This window comes from Tachypleus tridentatus, chromosome 8 (genome assembly GCF_004210375.1).
Source record: "Tachypleus tridentatus isolate NWPU-2018 chromosome 8, ASM421037v1, whole genome shotgun sequence".
Lineage (NCBI taxonomy): Eukaryota > Metazoa > Arthropoda > Merostomata > Xiphosura > Limulidae > Tachypleus > Tachypleus tridentatus.
The window spans coordinates 150,799,164-150,823,412 of NC_134832.1; the positions used below are offsets into that span (position 1 = coordinate 150,799,164).

General features: G+C 34.7%; 1 protein-coding gene across 2 annotated transcripts; it reads right to left on the reverse strand.

Moving 5' to 3' along the window:
* Positions 1-17,801: 17,801 nt before the first annotated feature.
* On the reverse strand, positions 17,802-19,380 carry LOC143224323 (uncharacterized). 2 transcript variants are annotated; one of them, XM_076452715.1, is made up of 3 exons: positions 19,252-19,380; positions 18,456-18,791; positions 17,802-17,919 (listed from the first exon to the last, which is right to left on the reverse strand). In XM_076452715.1, the coding sequence occupies exons 1-2, from the start codon at positions 19,261-19,263 to the stop codon at positions 18,459-18,461; spliced, it is 345 nt and encodes a 114-aa protein (XP_076308830.1). In that variant the 5' UTR covers positions 19,264-19,380; the 3' UTR covers positions 17,802-17,919; positions 18,456-18,458. The 2 variants fall into 2 exon arrangements, with proteins under 2 accessions (XP_076308830.1, XP_076308829.1); XM_076452714.1 differs by having other exon boundaries at positions 17,802-17,922.
* Positions 19,381-24,249: the final 4,869 nt, after the last annotated feature.

A 24,249-nucleotide genomic window follows, 5' to 3' on the forward strand; every position in this document is an offset into this window, starting at 1 on the left:
GAGTAGGCTTCACAATTCTTTTATTTGGGGTTCCATTTCCTGTAATGAGTAGGCTTCACAATTCTTTTATTTGGGGTTCCATTTCCTGTAATGAGTAGGCTTCACAATTTTTTTATTTGGGGTTTTATTTCACGTAATGAGTAGGCTTCACAATTCTTTTATTTGGTGTTCCATTTCCTGTAATGAGTAGGCTTCACAATTCTTTTATTTGGGGTTCCATTTCCTGTAATGAGTAGGCTTCACAATTCTTTTATTTGTGGTTTCATTTCACGTAATGAGTAGGCTTCACAATTCTTTTATTTGGGGTTCCATTTCCTGTAATGAGTAGGGTTCATAATTCTTTTATTTGGGGTTCCATTTCCTGTAATGAGTAGGCTTAACAATTCTTTTATTTGGGGTTCCATTTCCTGTAATGAGTAGACTTCACAATTCTTTTATTTGGGGTTCCATTTCCTGTAATGAGTAGGCTTCACAATTATTTTATTTGGGGTTCCATTTCCTGTAATGAGTAGGCTTTACAATTCTTTTATTTGGGGTTCCATTTCCTGTAATGAGTAGGCTTCATAATTCTTTTATTTGGGGTTCCATTTCCTGTAATGAGTAGGGTTCATAATTCTTTTATTTGGGGTTCCATTTCCCGTAATGAGTTGGCTCACAATTCTTTTATTTGGGGTTCCATTTCCTGTAATGAATAGGCTTAACAATTCTTTTATTTGGGGTTCCATTTCCTGTAATGAGTAGACTTCACAATTCTTTTATTTGGGGTTCCATTTCCTGTAATGAGTAGGCTTCACAATTCTTTTATTTGGGGTTCTATTTCCTGTAATGAATAGGCTTCACAATTTTTTTATTTGGGGTTCCATTTCACGTAATGAGTAGGCTTCACAATTCTTTTATTTGGGGTTCCATTTCCTGTAATGAGTAGGCTTTACAAATCTTTTATTTGGGGTTCCATTTAACGTAATGAGTAGGCTTCACAATTCTTTTTTTGGGGTTCCATTTCACGTAATGAGTAGGCTTCACAATTCTTTTATTTGGGGTTCCATTTCACGTAATGAATAGGCTTCACAATTCTTTTATTTGGGGTTCCATTTCCTGTAATGAGTAGGCTTTATAATTTTTTTATTTGGGGTTCCATTTCCTGTAATAAGTAGGCTTCATAATACTTTTATTTGGGGTTCCATTTCCTGTAATGAGTAGGCTTCACAATTATTTTATTTGGGGTTCCATTTCCTGTAATGAGTAGGCTTCACAATTCTTTTATTTGGGGTTCCATTTTTTGTAATGAGTAGGCTTCACAATTCTTTTATTTGGGGTTCCATTTCCTGTAATGAGTAGGCTTCACAATTCTTTTATTTGGGGTTCCATTTCCCTTAATGAGTAGGCTTCACAATTATTTTATTTGGGGTTCCATTTCCTGTAATGAGTAGGCTTCACAATTCTTTTATTTGGGGTTCCATTTCCTGTAATGAGTAGGCTTCACAATTCTTTTATTTGGGGTTCCATTTCACGTAATGAATAGGCTTCACAATTCTTTTATTTGGGGTTCCATTTCCTGTAATAAGTAGGCTTCACAATACTTTTATTTGGTGTTCCATTTCCTGTAATGAGTAGGCTTCACAATTATTTTATTTGGGGTTCCATTTCCTGTAATGAGTAGGCTTCACAATTATTTTATTTGGGGTTTTATTTCCGGTAATGAGTAGGCTTCACAATTCTTTTATTTGGGGTTCCATTTCCTGTAATGAGTAGGCTTCACAATTCTTTTATTTGGGGTTCCATTTCCCGTAATGAGTAGGCTTCACATTTCTTTTATTTGGGGTTCCATTTCCTGTAATGAGTAGTGTTCATAATTCTTTTTTTTGGGGTTCCATTTCCTGCAATGAGTAGGCTTCATAATTCTTTTATTTGGGGTTCCATTTCCCGTAATGAGTAGGCTCACAATTCTTTTATTTGGGGTTCCATTTCCTGTAATGAATAGGCTCACAATTCTTTTATTTGGGGTTCCATTTCCTGTAATGAGTAGACTTCACAATTCTTTTATTTGGGGTTCCATTTCCTGTAATGAGTAGGCTTCACAATTCTTTTATTTGGGGTTCCATTTCCTGTAATGAATAGGCTTCACAATTTTTTTTATTTGGGGTTCCATTTCCTATAATGTGTAGGGTTCATAATTCTTTTATTTGGGGTTCCATTTCCTGTAATGAGTAGGCTTCACAATTATTTAATTTGGGGTTCCATTTCCTGTAATAAGTAGGCTTCACAATTCTTTTATTTGGGGTTCCATTTCCCGTAATGAGTAGGCTTCACAATTCTTTTATTTGGTGTTCCATTTCCCGTAATGAGTAGGGTTCATAATTCTTTTATTTTGGGTTCCATTTCCTGTAATGAGTAGGCTTCACAGTTCTTTTATTTGGGGTTCCATTTCCTGTAATGAGTAGGTTTCACAATTCTTTTATTTGGGGTTCCATTTCCCGTAATGAGTAGGCTCACAATTCTTTTATTTGGGGTTCCATTTCCCGTAATGAATAGGCTTCACAATTCTTTTATTTGGGGTTCCATTTCCTGTAATGAGTAGACTTCACAATTCTTTTATTTGGGGTTCCATTTCCTGTAATGAGTAGGCTTCACAATTCTTTTATTTGGGGTTCCATTTCCTGTAATGAATAGGCTTCACAATTTTTTTTATTTGGGGTTCCATTTCCTATAATGTGTAGGGTTCATAATTCTTTTATTTGGGGTTCCATTTCCTGTAATGAGTAGGCTTCACAATTCTTTTATTTGGGGTTCCATTTCCTGTAATGAATAGGCTTCACAATTCTTTTATTTGGGGTTCCATTTCACGTAATGAGTAGGCTTCACAATTCTTTTATTTGGGGTTCCATTTCCTCTAATGAGTAGGGTTCATAATTCTTTTATTTGGGGTTCCATTTCCTGTAATGAGTAGGCTTCACAATTCTTTTATTTGGGGTTCCATTTCCTGTAATGAGTAGGCTTCACAATTCTTTTATTTGGGGTTCCATTTCACGTAATGAGTAGGCTTCACAATTCTTTTATTTGGGGTTCCATTTCCTGTAATGAGTAGGCTTCACAATTCTTTTTTGGGGGTTCCATTTCACGAAATGAGTAGGCTTCACAATTATTTTATTTAAGGTTCCATTTCACGTAATGAGTAGGCTTCACAATTCTTTTATTTGGGGTTCCATTTCCCGTAATGAGTAGGCTTCACAATTCTTTTATTTGGGGTTCCATTTCCCGTAATGAGTAGGCTTCACAATTCTTTTATTTGGGGTTCCATTTCCTGTAATGAGTAGGGTTCACAATTCTTTTATTTGGGGTTCCATTTCCTGTAATGAATAGGCTTCACAATTCTTTTATTTGGGGTTCCATTTCCCGTAATGAGTAGGCTTCACAATTCTTTTATTTGGGGTTCCATTTCCTGTAATGAGTAGGCTTCACAATTATTTAATTTGGGGTTCCATTTCCTGTAATAAGTAGGCTTCACAATTATTTAATTTGGGGTTCCATTTTCTGTAATGAGTAGGCTTCACAATTCTTTTATTTGGGGTTCCATTTCCCGTAATGAGTAGGCTTCACAATTCTTTTATTTGGTGTTCCATTTCCCGTAATGAGTAGGCTTCACAATTCTTTTATTTGGTGTTCCATTTCACGTAATGAGTAGGGTTCATAATTCTTTTATTTTGGGTTCCATTTCCTCTAATGAGTAGGCTTCACAATTCTTTTATTTGGGGTTCCATTTCCTGTAATGAGTAGGTTTCACAATTCTTTTATTTGGGGTTCCATTTCCTGTAATGAGTAGGCTTCACAATTCTTTTATTTGGGGTTCCATTTCCTGTAATGAGTAGGCTTTACAATTCTTTTATTTGGGGTTCCATTTCCTGTAATGAGTAGGCTTCACAATTCTTTTATTTGAGGTTTTATTTCCTGTAATGAGTACAACAGGTAGTCCAGTGAGGACTTGATCTTCAACGAATACATCCTCCACATTTGAAACTATATAAAACTCAACTGTTTGGAAACTCTATCTTTGACTTCGTCAGATGGATGAAAGCTGACATTGGTTCGATGTTCATTTCTCAGTTGGTCATCTTATAGGTTTTGTGGTCTGGACTGAAGATTATCTGTTTCATCTTACCATTATCTAAAGAAGGCTTGGCTTTTAAAGCTGAATTGTTTCATTGTATCGAGAGTAAAGATGTGTGGGGTGGATGATGTATCTAAAAACTATATGGAAAGCGTTAAACAATAAAGTTTCTTTTATTTATTTTTAAATTTCGCGCAAAGGTTTGAAACAATAAAGGTGTCCACCATTATGTCTTCAACACGTTTAAACGCCTGATTGGTGTGTTTAACTAAAACTTCCATGCGTCACAAAATTATTAGACGTTGAAACGTAATGTTTACATTTCATTGTGTATGAAAAACAATTATACACAGTTATAGTAAATTGTCAAACAATGGTTTATAAGTCAAATGAATTGGATTTATTTTAAGGGGAAAAACCAATTTTTGTCGATACATGTGATATATTCCCTCAAAATGCAATTACTTCACAATGATTATTAATGGTGGTCTGTCAATTTGCTATTAATATTTACAATTGTTGAACATCAACATTCACACTAAATAGTTTGATAAGTTTTGGAATTATGGCCGAAAACATTCTTAAAAGCAACGGTACTTCGAATAATGGAACATATCCACTATAATAAGCTATGGTAGGTTTACTTTTTACGTCATATCATATATGTTTATATTTCATTCTATTTTCAATTTTAGTAATTAATCATTCAAACTAAACCGTGTTAATCCCACGTTTGCTTAACTTGAAAATGTACACATAAATCTGGATTTATGATTCTTTGCTGTTAAGCGCAAAACTACAAAAAACGGGCTATCTGTGCTATGCCTGAAGATGGAAACCCGGTTTATAGCGGTATGAGCCCTCAGATATACTTGTGAGCCTTTGGGGGCTCTGGGTTTATATCCAGTTTGTTTTGTATGAAATTCAACTTGTGCTTGTTGCAATGAATTTACAATAATTCTCTTTAAACACAGTGATTTCATATTATAATGTATTAATAACTTTCTGTTTAAACAGTTAGACAACACATAGTACTATACAACACCTGATTATAAGTTGATATTCTTAATACTGCCAGATTAAAATGTCAGTTGGAGAGTTAAAGGAAAGGGCCCCCCAGTTGTTTCATGTATAACAAAGGTGCATTGGCCATTATCTCTGTACTTTACTTGTTCAAATAGTTGTTGTTACATAATGACCCTTTGGCATGGCCAAGCGTGTTAAGGCATGCGACTCGTCATCTGAGGGTCGCGGGTTCGCATCGCCGTCGCGCCAAGCATGCTCGCTCTTTTAGCCGTGGGGGCGTTATAATGTTACGTTCAATCCCACTATGCGATGGTATAAGAGTAGCCTAGGAGTTGGCGGTGGGTGGTAACGACTAGCTGTCTTCCCTCTGGTCTTACACTGCTAAATTAGGGACGGCTAACGGAGATAGCCTTCGAGTAGCTTTGCGCGAAATTAAAAAAACAAACAAACATAACGACCCTTTTACAGACTTTATTTATTCAACTAGTTATAGTTACATAAGAACCCTTCTACGTACTGTACTTATATTCAAGTTGTTGTAGTTACGTAATAATTATTGTACGTACTTTAGTTATTCAACTTTTTGTTGTTACGTAAGGATACTTATGTCTTGTTACAAAACTTTAGGGGACAAGTAGTTTACTTTTATTTAATCACCATGAATATGGAAACTTCGTTACGTACTCTTAAAGTCATCTTTTTCGTGCATGCATGTATATATATATATATAGGGCAGGGTTATTTACCTGTCTGGCGCTACTTGTGGTGAGGAACTCATTAAAGAATGTTTGATGATACTTTAGTAAAGGGGCTCAAAAATCGATCTTATTTGGGTGAGTGAATCAGTGCTGAACTACACTAGAAATGTGGTTAAAAATACATGAAACAGACAAAAAGGGAAAGTGAAGAACGTTGCTTTACGTAGCACAAGCACGTACTTCTGCATCGGACGAACTGTTTGCGTGATATGGCTCAACATTGTGAAAGGGGCGGACCATTCCCTCATTAATGTTTTTAATATCGGTGGTATTAAAAAAAAACAGTTTATTCAACGAATATAAACATAGTTTTGGCATTTGTAGAAAGTAAAAAGTCTGTTTTCACAATTAATAAGTCATAAATTATGAACACGTCGATCACGTTTGTGGGGGTATTTTCGTATAGCAAAGCCACATCGGGCTATCTGCTGAGCCTGCCGAGGGGAATCGAACGCCTGATTTTAGCGTTGTAAATCCGTAGACTTACCGTTGTATTAGCGGGGGCCTTCGATCACGATATAAAATAATTTCTTATCGTTTCTCAGAGTTATTTCCATTAACAGGAACAAGAAAACAGCGATTATATGCTTAATAAATTTACTTAAGTTGTTTTACTTGAATAATTTAAGTTATTTCATGTAGCCAGTACAGTTTCCTTAACATGTTATATTTAAATATATTGTGACCTACTTTTGTATAAATACTGACACATGTATTGTTTTCCATGTTCTACCACGTGAGCGAAAGAATGGTACAGTAGGTAAGTAGAAAGGAATCTAAGCCTAAGATAACACGTGGTATTAATGCACATATATGTTTCTTTATATACACAACGATGTGAGTTATCAAAAGACGAGACGTGGGAAATTGAATTAATTTTTACGAGTGTTTAAAGACAACGGTGCACGCCCTGGTATCAACGAACGTGTTCCACTACTTTTATCCAAGGTGTAACTGTTAATGGTGACACGGACTTCCACGGTCGGTGCTTCTGTATGTGTGTGTGTCATAGCAGACAAACGTAACGGAGCTCGTAGAACCGAACGCTTTTGGTAAGGCTATTGAATTTGTTTAATAAATCACATCAGCAATACATTAGAAACAGAAATAGAATAAATCACGAAATCAAAAACACGAACAAAGAAAGTATTTCACACTCAGAAAAAATAATAATTAAAAGTCGATATTCAAAAGTGCATTCACTCCCCTGTACCTGTTACAAGATGCATATCAAATATAGACACATCTCGTGACAGATTATGTTAAACATGTGTACATCAAATATAGACACATCTCGTGACAGATTATGTTAAACATGTGTACATCAAATATAGACACATCTCATGACAGATTATGTTAAACATGTATACATCAAATATAAACACATCTCGTGACAGATTATGTTAAACAAGTGTACATCAAATATAGACACATCTCGTGACAGATTATGTTAAACATATATACATCAAATATAAACACATCTCGTGACATATTATGTTAAAAATGTATACATCAAATATAGACACATCTCGTGACAGATTATGTTAAACATGTATACATCAAATATAGACACATCTCGTGACAGATTATGTTAAACATGTGTACATCAAATATAAACACATCTCGTGACAGATTATGTTAAACATGTGTACATCAAATATAGACACATCTCGTGACAGATTATGTTAAACATGTGTACATCAAATATAAACACATCTTGTGACAGATTATGTTAAACATGTGTACATCAAATATAGACACATCTCGTGACATATTATGTTAAACATGTGTACATCAAATATAGACACATCTCGTGACAGATTATGTTAAACATGTATACATCAAATACAGACACATCTCGTGACAGATTATTTTAAACATGTGTACATCAAATATAAACACATCTCGTGACAGATTATGTTAAACATGTGTACATCAAATATAGACACATCTCGTGACATATTATGTTAAACATGTGTCCATCAAATATAGACACATCTCGTGACAGATTATGTTAAACATGTGTACATCAAATATAGAAATATCTCCATAAATGTCTTGGAATTGAATATATCACATTAGTTCAGTTAAACGTACATACTGCTTATTAAGTGTTGTTTTACGGGGACAATTTTAGAAAGAACAAGAATGTTGCACCATTTTAACAACAACGTGAGAAACAAGAATGTTGCACCTACGTTTCCTACTCTATTCTGACCTTCTACCTCATCAGTTCAACAAGTGTTAGGTCCAAATTATTTCTCAGGCCTTTCTAATAAGAGTTCATGAATCGTTGACTTCATGTCACACCAGCCCTTACTGGAACATGGCGGACACTGATCGTATCTGGACTTCATGTCACACCAGCCCTTACTGGAACATGACGTACACTGATCGTATCTGGACTTCATGTCACACCAGCCCTTACTGGAACATGACGTACACTGATCGTATCTGGACTTCATGTCACACCAGCCCTTACTGGAACATGGCGGACACTGATCGTATCTGGACTTCATGTCACACCAGCCCTTACTGGAACATGACGTACACTGATCGTATCTGGACTTCATGTCACACCAGCCCTTACTGGAACATGACGTACACTGATCGTATCTGGACTTCATGTCACACCAGCCCTTACTGGAACATGACGTACACTGATCGTATCTGGACCTTATGTCACACCAGCCCTTACTGGAACATGACGTACACTGATCGTATCTGGACTTTATGTCACACCAGCCCTCACTGGAACATGACGTACACTGATCGTATTTGGACTTCAATTCACACCAGCCCTTACTGGAACATGACGTACACTGATCGTATCTGGACTATCTAGTCTAGAAAATAAAATATGATATTGTTGTCTAATAGCATCAAGAGAATTTCCATTTTCACAGAGTCTATTGTAATTACCACCTGAGATACAATGTTAACTTTATGTAGTAAAGCTTGGAAAGTTAAAATGTTAACGGAAAATTTGTACTTAATATAATTAAATATGGGGTTCGAGTGATGTGTTACAATAATGTGTTACACATGTTTCAAGATATACAAACATATAATTCAGAGAAAGAAACACAGAGGGGTTACATAGTAGATACCGTAGAGGTTCAGACGCACTCGTGACAGTATAATTATGTAATTCTATACCATGAATTATGATAACATTCTATCAGTTTGTTTTACATTCACGAATTTTATCTCATTTATAACAAACACAGGCCACGAAAACATATAGCTACTGTAGTATCAAAATAAAACCTTTGCTTGACTTCATCTGTTTCGATTAATCTCATAAATTATTTTATTGTGCAAAATCGATTTCCGAAATATGAGTTTAATTTGTGTAATGTCTTCATGGAACCTACTGGATGATGGCAGAGAAAACAATCTATTCCTCCAAAAGTCCTCGCATCTTTAAACTACTTTATACCAATGTAATAGATCGATCTGGAAAGAATATAAGTTTAACATGAAGCAGGAAAAGATTCTATTCTAATCTGATCTATTGTAACATTGCGATGACAAACCATTATAGGTTTGAAGATTATTCTGATGAGTAAGAATTAATTTGGAAACGTATATGGTTAGGAAATATAGTTTCCAAGTGCAGAAATGTACACTGAGTTATTTTCAGTACGGTAGTACTTAATAGTAAGGATCGTGAGGAAACAAAATGGCTGCCATAAGAAAACATCTTTAAAATGTATAATTATTAACAATAACTATTTGATAGCATTGGCTGATCAAAACTAAAGTTTACTGTACTTATAAAGCCACCTAGTTTGATGTATTCGTGTTCATGGAGTGGATGAAAATTTAATCATTTCAACAAATTTCAGTTAAGTAAGTAAGTAAGTGACTTTTCCAAACAAGCATACAGAAAAATGACGATCCTTATGGCTCTACTTCTTTTACAGAACTTTTCCGTCTGGATCCCAGTAATTTCTTTTTTATACAAAAAACGACACTAGTACATGAATAAAAAACATATAATGGACTACTTTGGATACATAACTAAATTAGAGATTAGGTTAGAAGAAATCATTGTGAGCGATAGAATCGATTCAGCTATATGAGCGCCCCCACGTTTGGTGTTGCTGACTCACAAAAATGTACCTAATAGAAAGGAAAAAATTATAATTATGAAAAAATTTGAATTTTTAAAGGTAAGTAGGTATTGATATGTAGGTAACGTAGCTAGCTATAATAATATAGAAAGTTTTAATACTATAAAAAGTATTGAAATAAGAAAGTGAAAACTGGAGAATCTGAGTTACATAAAATTTAAGAACCTTTATCCCTACTATTTCTCAGTTTAACATAATTACAGTGATCTGTCAAAGTATGGACAATCTGTGTTTAAGTAAGTCAGTTTTTGTGGTTTCTGACTTTCTTGTCTCTATATTTTGTAGCATTAAAACTTTCTATGCTACTACAGCTAGTTAGGTTATGTACATATCGATTTTGACTAGACTTTATATTATAAAATTAAAAAAATATTAAACTTTTAAATTTGATTAAATATCCGATTAACCAACTATAGATTCTGGGGGAGCATCGTTTAATAAAAATTTTATTTATTTTTTATTCAACATGAAATCTCATGCAAATGGAAGGTTAGTGAGTAAGAAGTTTGAGTCTGGGTTTATTTTATGATGATCAGCACTTCAGGTTTCCTTAGTACATTTATTGTTTACATAGAAAGCTTGATTTTCCTAGAAATTTATGTATTGTTATGGGTGCAGACAGCAACGTATTAATACCTATCAGATATGTATGTATGCTAGGGATGGAGTGAATATTGAGAATCAGTTTAGTTTGTTTTGAATTTCGCGCAAAGCTTCACGAGGGTTATATGCGTTAGCCGTCCTTAATTTAGCAGTGTAAGACTATAGGAAAGGCAACTAGTCATCACCACCTACCACCATCTCTGGGCTACCCATTTACCAACGAGTAGTGGAATTGACTGTAACATTACAATGCCCCTACGGCTGAAAGGGCAAGCATGTTTGGCGTCATGGGGATTCAAATCCGCGACCTTCAGAGGAGGAGTCGAGCGTTCTAACCACCTGGCCATGTCGGGCCCTGAAGATCAGTAATAGAACACAAACATGAATACTTCATACTTTTATCAATAGGAAAATGAATATAGAAAAAATGCTAATTATATGAATACCTAGAAATGTATTTGTGAATACTTTGTCAGGAAATATGCAACAATGATAAGACAGCAGACGATAAGATTTCAAACATTTTTGGCCCCAGTGGCACAGCGGTATGTCTGCAGAATTATACTCTTAGAAATAGTATTGAGCAGAGCTCTTTGTGTAGATTTGTGCTCAATAACAAAGAAGACAATCATTACTTTTATTTTATGAAAAAAAAACCTTTTTAAACACTGAAACAAACGAAATTTGACCAAATAATTTCAATAATTCGATTTTCAAAATCTCTTAACGGTGTTTTAGAACAAACCAAATTGTAAGTAGTTTATGATAAGTGACCGTCATTCTTTATGAACTGTATGTGTGGTCAGAGAGACAGCGGCGATCAGGTCTTGAGGCTTTGCCCAAGAATTCTGGAACACTCAAATAGTGTTTTTATAGCAGAGTTATGGTAGGAACATGTTATAGGGTTGATTTTTTTCAGGAATGTAATCGAGATAGGTGTTGATTTCTGTGTCCTCTGAAGATAAAGTGGCTGGTTTCTTGAGGGAAGCAAATAATCTAAAGAACTTACTTTTTGTCAAGGGGGTTACAACCCTCCTTTGGATTCATGGTTATAGGATTATTTGTTGAGAAATCTTATTGACTTTCTACTACAGGGTCATTTGATTGGTTCATATACTATAGGTCACACATTTCATCGTGTTAGTGTTACCGACTGAACTGTGGTCTCTCTCCCAAGTAGGTCACTTGATAGTATTGATTTTCAAATATGGGACACAATGGCCGATGCTTTGGAAATTACTTTCATTAGCGGCCCAATGTTTTATGCCATCTCTGATAACAAGTTATGTTTCCGAAGAAATTTAGATAAATTATCTGCTGAATAAGATTCATCCAAAAATTCATCTTCTGAATAACTATCTGAAGATGGGCTATCACCATCTCCACACTACGTAGTATTTGTGGTTCAAAGCAGGAAGCCTTGATCATGTTGGATGCGTTATCAGACATGACATATTGCACCTTGAAAATATTTATTATTTTACCACATTGAGCTCTTATCAGATGTGTGGCATCCCTTGAGACATCGATATGCCAGCATGACTGTTTGTATTTTCCAGTCAAGTATAAAATGACCAGTGAATCCAAGAAAGCTAAACACTTGTCTGATACACCAGATGTCCACAGTGACATTGATGTTAGATGCTTGCAACTGAAAAAAAAAAAAAAAAACGTACCACGAATCCATGGTTACCGGTAGATCATGGAAATCTTTTGACTTCGCTAATGATAATGGTTACAGTGCACCAGGTTTGTCTGAGATATACTTCTGACAAAGGTGTGTAGACTTATATTTAGTTGATTCTGTGCAGTACATTGCTGCTACCCGTAGGTGGAAGTACCAGAGACAGATGTAGACTTTTTGATTATACTACAAATACAGAAGAGTATCTAAGTTATATAATACAGTTTATGAGAAAGTTAAATTAACAATATTATACTGTATAATTTATATAGAAGATAGTTCATATTAAATTAATAAAACGAATAAAAATGCTTATCATTATATGTGTTAGCAGGTTAGGAATGGTTTATCCTGAAGTAAAAATAATGCACTAAAAATATTTACATTTTACCTTAACGTTACAGAACTATCAGTAGGAGCTATGTAATAGTCATATACCACTGAAGGCTGTTTGGTAGCCATCACAAACTATCTCAAGTGACTCGACTAGATTACTAACCATGCAATACAATAAGTGTTAAAGTGTTTGAAGATTGTTTGTTTGTAATTAAGAACAAAGACAAACGATGGGCTACCTGTGCTCTGCCCACAACGGATATTGAAGCCCGGTTTTAGCGTTGTAAATCTACGGCATACCGTTGTGCCACTAAGGGGCAGTGTTTGAAGAGTGTTGACCTGTTTCAATCCTTTCGTTCTGGTCATCCTTTACTTAGTAGTTTTCTGTAATTTACATTAAAAATATAATTAAAGTAATCTTTGTTCATGTTACACAGTTAGTGTAGCTTACAATCGTAGCTAATAATTTTAATATTTTAATAGTATACAAGTTTTAAATTGCAATTTTATAAGGCAGTATTTTGGAAATCCTGAATTTTCCCTACTATGACAAATGTAACTTTTTTCTCTGTGCATACTATCTTTTCTAATGTCTTTACCATCCCTACAACAAATACGAAATTTAACGTAAATTACTTATAATATTGTCATCGCTCAGATAAAGCATAATTTTCATGCCCTTAAAGACTGGATGGATTTCTACACCTGAAAAATCATGACCATGATAACGGAATGATAGTAGTTTTCATGAAGACTGGGGGGATTCCTGCATCTGACTAACGAAGACTGTGATAACGTAATGATAGTTTCCATGAAGACTGGGGGGATTCCTGCACCTGACTAACCAAGACTGTGATAACGTAATGATAGTAGTTTTCAAGAAGACTGGGGGGATTCCTGCACCTGACTAACCAACACTGTGGAAACATAATCGTATAATTAAGTTAATTACTCATTTTTGTCGAGTCCTAAGGAACGTGTCACGTGCTAAACCTAATGGTTAACATCTTCATGATGAAAAATGATTGCACTCGCCATATGATGTTTTTACGGTGTGTAGTAACTGTTACGAGTTCGCATCTTGACGAACAGTAATATAATTCTCCATATGCTGATTTCAAGATGTTCGTATCATTTGAAATTTAACTGTATTTTAATACGGTGCCATAATAATTATATTTCAGTAATTATTAGAACCATCTTATTGGACAATAATGTGGATGTAGAGGCAATACTATAAATACTGTGTTTGTGTCTGAAGGTAGTTTTGTATTCAAATCAAAAAATAAAATTATAACAATGTTATTAGCGATTATTCTACTCTAACGTTTGTCATTTATTTCTTGCGAATGATGTAAATAAACACGTGAGAAATGTGAATCGTTGGAGAATTTCGATTGAAATCACTTGATAGCTCCGTTACGATTAGACGAATTGAAGTAGAACATTCCAATTCATCTTTTCAGACTCAACTTACCAAACACATTTGAGTATATATACTTTTTATTTTCGAAACTTATGGTTTGAAGCATAACGTGAGGACTGGGATGGATTATAACGTTTTTGGTGGGAAGTACAAATTTTATTTGAATATACTTCTCTTGAATGCCACGAGGTGGAGCTTTAAAGATCGTTAGAAAGCTAAATTAATCAGTGATGACGAGAAACCCACTTGTTGAGAAATTTATATGCAAAAACGGCTCGTTTGGGCTGAGAAAACACTTTACATAGAAGAGCGAACAACGTTTCGACCTTCTTCGGTCATCGTCAGGTTCACAAAGAAAGAGGTAACTGACCGGAAGCTGACCACATGTTTGAAAGGGGTTGTGTAACTGTGTGTCGAAATGTAGAGGGCGACAAAACCCGGCACAAAACTGAGGTCTATACTATGTAAAAACTACACTGACAAACACCACACCAACATTATTTATAAAATACAATGTGATAACTGCCACGACTTCTATATTGGAGAAACAAGTAGAAAAATGGAAACCAGATTCAAAGAACATAAAAAGTCACCTTCACACGTTTTCGAACACTGCAAGTCAAATAAACACAACATAACCATAGAAAACACTCAAATACTAAATAAAGAAACAAACATAAACAAACGTAAAATTAAAGAAGCCTTACTTATACAACAACTTAAACCCAAAATAAACCAATATAAAGGAACGTCTTTATACCTATATTAATATAATAAATAAAATTATATATTCAAACATCTAATACCGCCCTCTACATTTCGACACACAGTTACACAACCCCTTTCAAACATGTGGTCAGCTTCCGGTCAGTTACCTCTTTCTTTGTGAACCTGACGATGACCGAAGAAGGTCGAAACGTTGTTCGCTCTTCTATGTAAAGTGTTTTCTCAGCCCAAACGAGCCGTTTTTGCATATAGAAAGCTAAATTATTTGTCAAGTAACTTTGCTGACGTCATTTGACAATTCTCGGAAAAGGTGGTTTGATTTATTTTGTTGTAAGAGTTGTCAGGTAACATAATGCTTCATTAAGGGGTGAGAGGGTTTGAAGAAAGTAAACAGTACAGACGTTTATGGAACCTCTATCAAAGATGTTTGAGCACAATATAGCTCTCTCTTGTATGTTCTTATTTCATAATAAACTTTTTACTTTCGTTTCCACCTTCTATTATTCCGGGTTTTGAATTCTTTTGTCATCCACTTATTTCTTTTTATCTCAGAATGAATTCAGATGCCTTATTAATTTCCTGAGATAGGATGCCAATTTACAAAGCATGTGACCGTCCAAAATAAACAGTAAATCTATTGCGCCCTTAGGGTACGAAGAAAGGAAACTGTGAAAGTTTCTACTTTTCATTGCACGCATCTTTATTTTAAATTGATCTCCCAAGATGTTTTTAATGGTGACATGTCAGTGTTTCAGATCTTTCATTCACTTGCAAAAATCATAGAAAATGGTAAGGCATTCATTCGCTCAGTTAGGTCACGAGTGTGCATCTAATGTTATCATAAATTTACATAATCTTTTGCAACATTAATAATATCTGTATGTCCCCGCTATGGATGCTGGTATCAGTTTCACAATACATACAAATAAACGTGATCAGCTAGAAGGTACATTTGTATTTTAATGCAACTAAAAATCTATTTGTTGAATTATTTGATTTATTTAAACTTTCACTAAATATAATTATTCTACTGTCATTGTGGTCATATTAAGAACACATGAACGTTTAACAGATGAAAACAAGATGTCTTCCTGATTTCGGTCACTGTGAATCAACCAAACTTACTTATTCTTTGTTTAATGCATAAATCCAGAATAACAGACCTCATTTTTTTCCATCATGAGGCTCAAAACACAAATAATCTATTCTTTTAATTGTTTTATCATAATGTTTCTCAGAACGAAGAAACATCAAGTTCCATGACATTGGAAATTATATTTTCAATGCTAATTTCTCCACAAACTGGACGGGATATTAGGAATAAGTCTCCGTTGTTTGTCACTAGGTGGATTTGAACAGTCAAAATTATATTCGCCTAATAATTTTGATACACTGGACAGACGAGAAGTCGAAGTCTCAACGAACAGACGATTTATGAACATTATTATGTATTTATTATTTCAGTTCTCTTGTTTTAAGCTCCGACTAACATGTTAAAAACTGCTGGAAATACTTGAAAGAGAACTTGTTTCAATTGTTTGTAAACACCTGCGAATTAATGAACACCCTGAGTGTGAAAGTGTGGTATCAGGTTTTTCTACAACGTATCAATTGTTTCTGAGGTATATTTCTGAAGCTAAATAATATATACTTTCAAATATACTAATCTAATTCTCTACTCAGATAACCGTTTCGTTTGATTTTTTTTAATTTCGCGCACAGCTACTCGAGGGCTATCTGCGCTAGCCATCCCTAATTTAGCAGTGTAAGACTAGAGGGAAGGCAGCTAGTCATCACCACCGACCGCCAACTCTTGAGCTACTCGTTTACCGACGAATAGTGGAATTGACCGTAACGTTATAGCGCTCCCACAGCTGAAAGGACGAAAATTTTCTGTGTGACGGGGATTCAAACCGCTGCCCTCGGATTACGAGTCGAGTGCCTTAACCACCTGGTCAGGGCCGGGCCTACTAGATAATGAATTTTACCAAAAACAACATATTTATTTATTTAGAAGATGCTAAACCCAAATCAGTATACTAATATTCATATTAAAATCACGTGAATAGTTATCGCAAGAATTTATCTATGCGTATGAACACATGACGCGTTTGCAACAGAGCTTTAAAATCTACCTGTGTTATTGCTGTGTTTGTATATCAAAAACATAACATATGTTTACAGTAGGCCTATAACCTGCTGCTTGTGTTGGTTTTGTGTTTGTATGAGAACATAACACATGTTTACAGTACACCCCTGTTATACTAATTGTGTTGTTGTTATTGTTGTGTTTATATCGACTTCTTTATAAGTCATTGAAAACACGATACATGTAACTGAAGTTATATTTCAGTAAATATAAAATGTATCGTCTTATATATCTGTTTGTGTGAAAACCCAGGTGATCATTCATAAAAACTGCTGTTTTAAAGTTTGTGTAACACTTTCTAACTTTCTAATAAATGAATAACGGTAAACGTTTATTATAAATAATGATTGTACTTATCCATCTTCAGAGTAAAGTTTTGTTCATGAAACATTTGAAGTAAATTTTCGTGTCAAATAGATGAAGTTTTAATTTAGAAAAACGAAAAGTGAAAATGAGATAAAAGTTTGTACAGCTTTTGTTAATACGTGTTTTGGTATTAAATATGGCTTCACTCAAAAACATTAAAACCGTATTAAAACTTAGCTAAGTAAGACTTTGGAGCGGATATAAATCTTTGTCGTGGCTAATGGTCTATACAATCACATATATTTAATTATTAACTTGTTATTAATTGTTTAGCAACTAAATATTAAATAAACTGATATAGTCGTATTGGCGAATAACCAAAGTTTTTGGGATGTGTTAGACCTTCAAACACAGTTAGAGTAATTGTCTATCAGCATTTACTGTTTTAATTTTAAGATAAGGCAAACAAATATTTGGATATAAAATGTTTTTATTGAAGACTATCTCAATTTACAGTTGAACACTCACTGAGGATTTAAATGAGAAAAACACACACACAAAAACGTCAGTTTAGATGAATCAGGTCTTGATTGGTCGCAGTGAGGTGACGTAAAAAGATCTGGCGATTCTCATTGGACAGTTTTCTTGAGAGCTAAACGGTCTACTAGTGAATGAAAATATTACAACTGACAAAAATCAACACACTGAAACTTAATTTTTATAACAATATAATAACGTATTAAAACAAGCATTTTAAATTTTATAATTAGAATATTCAAATAATATATTGTTTTGAATGAACAATTCTAGATAAAAGACAGAGAACAAGACTTACTCGTGTAATAGCTATGTTTACGTCTTTATAGACGTTTAGTTTTTTTAATCAATCGAATAAGCTCTAAAGAGAATAAAAACGACACGTGTATAAGATGAGAAACAAACTGTGTCCGATAAAGAATTTTACTGGTTTAAAACTAACTTTGTTACTTGTAAGTAATATTAGTTTGATAAACTGTCACAGGAACATGAGAGTGTAGTAGTAAAATGATATCTTGAGTCCAAATAAACAACAAGCAGTGAGTAATGTTCCAATGATAAAAAGGAAAAAACATAATCAGTATATGTTTCAATACTGTGTAACATTAATTAAATTATAATGAATTTTACTATTTTTTGAACTGCTTTTAAGTTACTTACGATTTAATGACCATAGCCATAATGAGGATAAACGGGATAAGCCCAGGGACAGTAGACACCGTGGTAACCATGTCTGTAGCCACCCAAACGTCCGCCATAGCCACCTCCATAACCACCTCCGTAGCCTCCGCCATAGCCACCTCCATAACCACCTCCGTAGCCTCCGCCATAGCCACCCAAATGTCCTCCATAGCCACCTCCCAAACCACCTATTCCCCCATAATAACCACTCCCGTAGCCCCCGCCATAGCCTCCTCCGAGATATCCTCCACCTCCACCATAAAGGTAACCAGCAAAGCTTGAGGCGACGAGAGCCACGAAAACACAAAGGCCAAGCTGAAATATCAGAGGTTAACATTAGGTTTTAAACATTGTAGAAACTGTTCATTTATGTTCATACTCAATGAAGAAATGTGTTGCAAACATTGTATATCTTAATTAACTGGTGATATTGGCAGCCATTTTATGTATAGTAATACGTTCAGGAGTATCGCGAGATCGAATTTCTGACGATACGCAGACCTGACAGATAACAACTGAGTCAAGACAAACACTTGGAATAATTATTCCATAAAATTTCAATAATTCTCAAAAAAACAACCATGTGTATTTATACAGCAATGATCTTTCAGAGTTACAGAACAGTTAAAACAAGTAACTCTGATATTTTAAAAATGCATTGAATATTGCGTTCTCTTCCAAAGACCCCAGAGTTTGGTAACATTTAACGAAAAGAAACAATAACTTGCTAATAAGTGAAATAGTCACTGAGAGTGTTAGTTGAAAATATACTTACAGCGAGTTTCATATTATCAGTGACGTTAAAGGATATTCCAAGCTTTTTACGTCAAGTAACTTCTTGTTGTGTGATGAAAACGAAACGGTTTTCTCCTTTTATACGCCTTGTCATCCAAACCGGAAGAAGTTCGGGGATTCGTCTAATAACAACAAAACAAACAGGGAATTGTGTACTAGTTTACTATGGCTATTTACAGCTTTTACATTTATTATTAGGAATTCTTTTTGTCTATCATATTCAGGTGAAGTTGCTTTACTAGAGACTATCACAGAACGCCCTCGTGCTCGGTTTATTTTGGGTTCCGGAAATACTTAATTTTTCGAGCACTCAAAGACAATACTACACTTATAGTATGAATATTGAAACTGGTTATGTTTAGAGAGAAACGCAACCACACCCTAAACAGATGATCAGGCGGGATAATGTAATCTTTCTGGATGACCTGTTTATTTCGTTTGTTGATAAGCTCAAGTCTACTCAGCACGGGTATCTAAACCCGATTTTTAGCATGATAAGCCCTGAGTCGTTTCGCTTAGCCACTGGTCTGTCTTCTGCATTAATTTCCACTTGACTTATTTTACAAGAGAGACAGAAGTGATGAAAACAGATAATGTTTCTAACCTGTTGTGACATGATCAAGTCTTCAAGAAAATATTACGAAACTTTAAATGAGAGTGAATTGAAAAGAAACTCAACTCTAGACATTCACACATCGTGTATAATATCTGATAATAATGTCAGAGACTTGTAAACAACGCAATATACAATCATATTGCATATACTGTCGAATACATTTATTTATCATTATTTTGCATATGGAAAAGAATTGTGGGATTTGGGTGTCACTCTTGTAATGTAACGTAGCATTTCGAGTCCAGTCACACTAGTTACGTCATGCTCGAAACTAACTTATTTTTATTTCTGAGTTATTATTAAGTGGTTCTGAAGTGACGAGAAACACCTCTTTTCAGTCGCCTTGCTAGCTGTTACTCGTCAGCTAACGTTTTGATCGTTTGGAATACAATAAAAAGCAACAACAAACATTCTACTGAAATAAATAATCTGTTAATTAATAATTTATTTTTGTTTCGTTTATTGTTAAGCGCAAAAGTACAAAATAGGTTATCTGCGCTGTGTCCACCACGCCTGCAGAAGTCAGGTTGTGTTTGTTGTTTTACCTTTATAAGCATACAGGCCTGTTATTGAACCACATATGGGAGTGGGGTATTACAGAGTGGAAGATCAGTCTTAGAGTACTGCTGATAAAGTGTTACTTGAGTTTAGAATCAAATATAATAAGCTGACAGGTTCGAATCCTGTCACCGAACAAGAACGCTCTGATTTTTGGTGACTGATTAACAATTAGTATTACTATTCATTAGTTACAGAGTAGTTCAAAGTTGACAGTTGATGGTGCTGACTGATTGCCTGCCTTCTAGTGTTTAACTTCAAAATTTGAAACTACAGTGTAGATAGCCCTCGTGTAGCTTTGCTCGGCATTCAACACAGACAAATTTCTTCTTGTGGATCTTTCTTCAGGAATGGCGACCTTATTTTCGTAGTGTTAGGGAAAATGATAAGTTAAGTAAGAAAACACTCAGTGTATTTGTAATGAATGCTGGTTTTAAGTACATGGATATTGATGTTGACAAATGAGTCGCTTTTCAGAAACATGGTGATATTATTTAACTGCTGGGTGGATTTATTTTAAAAATATGATTAATTGCTCTACTGGAGCTTTGGTAGATGCAACACGTCCAATGTCAATCTAATACCTTAATTAGGCGAATTGATTGGTCAGTCATTAAGTTTAACACTAAAGTCCAGAGTTCGATTCTCACCGTGGCCACAGCACAGAAAGTCTATTGTAAACTTATGATCTTATATAACCAAAGTTTTAAACAAATTATACATTCACTTCTTTTAATAAGGATTTTATTTATCAATTACAAAAAGCATCATAATTGTGCTGTTAAACATTGTAAATAAATATAATCTAAGACTAATTACGCTTAGCTTCATTAAGGCTGCTACTAATCTTAAGCTTTATCCTGCCATTCATTTATTGATTAATCAACTGATAAATGCTTTATCTTAATACTAAAATAGTTGGTTACTTTGCTCAAAATAAGGCTTTATAAATTGTATTAAACTTTTGATATCTTAAAATCACTAGATGAAAACTTATTCTAACGTTAAGCCTTATGGCTATTATTCAACTTACTCTGTAATATAATAATCAAACAGCTGATTCACTGTATAATATCGAGTTTGTGGTATGACAAAATATTATGCACACACATAAAGTAGCTTACATATCTAAATAGTTATTTGAAATGGACTAAAAAACACCGTAAGTGTCATGTAGTTTGAACGGGTAAACAACAAAGCAATCTCGCTATTAATGAACTAATACGAGGCTGGGACTTCGTCACTCAATTAATACTGGTATTTTGAAAAGTTATTGTGGACGGAAGCTAAAGGCTTCACAATTCTTTATTTGGGGTTCCATTTCCCGTAATGAGTAGGCTTCACAATTCTTTTATTTGAGGTTCCATTTCCTGTAATGAGTACAACAGGTAGTCCAGTGAGGACTTGATCTTCAACGAATACATCTTCCACATTTGAAACTATATAAAACTCAACTGTTTGATAAACTCTATCTTTGACTTCGTCAGATGGATGAAAGCTGACATTGGTTCGATGTTTATTTCTCAGCTGGTCATCTTATAGGTTTTGTTGTCTGGGGTGTGTGGGGTGGATGATGTATCTAAAAACTATATGGAAAGCGTTAAACAATAAAGTTTGTTTTTTGTTTAAATAGTTGTTGTTACATAAGGACCTTTCTACATACTTTACTTATGAAACTAGTTGTGTTACATAGCTCTTGGGCTACTCTTTGACCAACGAATAATGGGATTGACCTTCACATTATAATGGCCCCATGGCTAAAAGGGCAAGCATGTTTGGTGTGACGGTTATTTGAATCCGCGACCCTCTGATTACGAGTCGAGTGGTTTAACCACGTGGCCATGCCGGGCCTTAACGGTATAGGCCAAACGAGAGGACTAGGTAGAAACATCTGACTTTCCCAGGTCCCCAAAGATCAAATACAGACAATAGACAGACATGGGGAAGAGTTTGTGGTCCTCTGGGTAGAAGTTTGAACACTAACAAAGCTGAGAAACCTTGATGTATTCAACAACAGTGATTTCCAAAATTCCATGGGTGGTGTCATTGGCTCGACCAAAGCAGTTTTCTCACTAGTTATTGTGATGGAAATTCGTAACTTACGCTTTCAGTAACTACTATATAATTCCTGCAGTGGTATTGGTTACTAGCGAAGACGGTGACAATTTTTTTGACCCGTGAGGTTAATGTTTTTTGACTGAAACTGATGTTGTAAGGTGGACCTGCGTCACGTGTCATACAAAACAACAACAGACAATTATTTCAATAAAGTATTGAAAGTGTTGGCTTGTAAGGACATTAAAACTCGAAGGGTTCAGTGATTAGTGTGAACCCAGCATAATGTAGAAATAGAATATAATAAAGTTTATTTACAAATTCAAGAACTATATATATATACAAAGTGGAATATACTATAGTTGTGTTATACTGTAGCAATGTAATGACAATAGAAAATTATGTGCAAGTTGACATATTGAAAAACGGCATAATTGTGTTACATTGTGGCAGATAATAATTATAAAAAAACGATATCACATTCTCTTTGTTAACCTGAAGATAGCCTAAAGAGGTCGAAACGTTGTTCTGTACTGTATTTTCATTAAAGTTTTAATACCCGTACCAACCATCTTGAGAACAAACTCCATGTATTAACATATGTCATACTCTTGTTATACTGTAACAATGTTCTACATATAGAATACTTGTTTTGTTTGTTTGTTTTGGAATTTCGCACAAAGCTATTCGAGGGCTATCTGTGCTAGCCGTCCCTAATTTATCAGTGTAAGGCTAGAGGGAAGGCAGCTAGTCATCACCACCCACCGCCAACACTTGGGCTACTCTTTTACCAACGAATAGTGGGATTGATCAATACATTATAACGCCCCCACGGCTGAAATGGCGAACATGTTTGGCGCGACGGGGATGCGAACCCGCGACCCTCGGATTACGAGTCGCACGCCTTAACACGCTTGGCCATGCAGGGCCATATAGAATACTGCTGTATTTTAAACATTCAGCATTCCTCATACAATGTTAGGCTGAAACTTTAAAACTATTTTATTTTAACGACCTGTAGACAACTACGTAGCTACTTGTAATTCTCTTAACCTGTAAAGGTGTTCATGAAATCTGTGGACAATAATTCTCAGATGTGAGGATATTAAAAATATAATTCGCTATAAGATAGTAACTTCCTTTCCGTTATTGCGTGACTACTTTAACTGGTTCAATACACTTAAAATAATTAACAAAGTGTAACACATTAAAAACAAGGTTTCAGGCGCAGTTAAAGACACAATAGTTTGGGGATAAAAACTACCATGCACAAATCTGCTATTTAAAGATCTGGTAACTGGAGCTTTGTTTTTTATCTTCTTTCTAAGTGGGATGTGGTTCGCACACTCCGGTATCTGTGAAATCGTAGAATGTTGGAAGTAGAAATAAACCAATGTAACCTTTCAGCCCAGAGTCACTCGTGTTAGTTTGTTTCACATTCAGAATAAAACGTTTAACGACAAGAAAGATATTTGACCAATTATGTGGGGTGGCTATTGACAATCAAATATACAGTGTTGTAAAAGTAAAATGGATATTTTTATAGTTAAGTAAATTCCAAAATTAAAATATATATTATTTGAATTAAAGTCCAGTATTTTAACATAACAAATGAGACTTTCGCACAGTTAAAACTACCGAGTTTTCATATAAACTTTTGTTACCCATCTCGAGGTACTTACATATTTTGACATACGTTTCATGTGTGTTTGTGTGTTTTCTTATAGCAAAGCCAAGTCGGGCTATCTG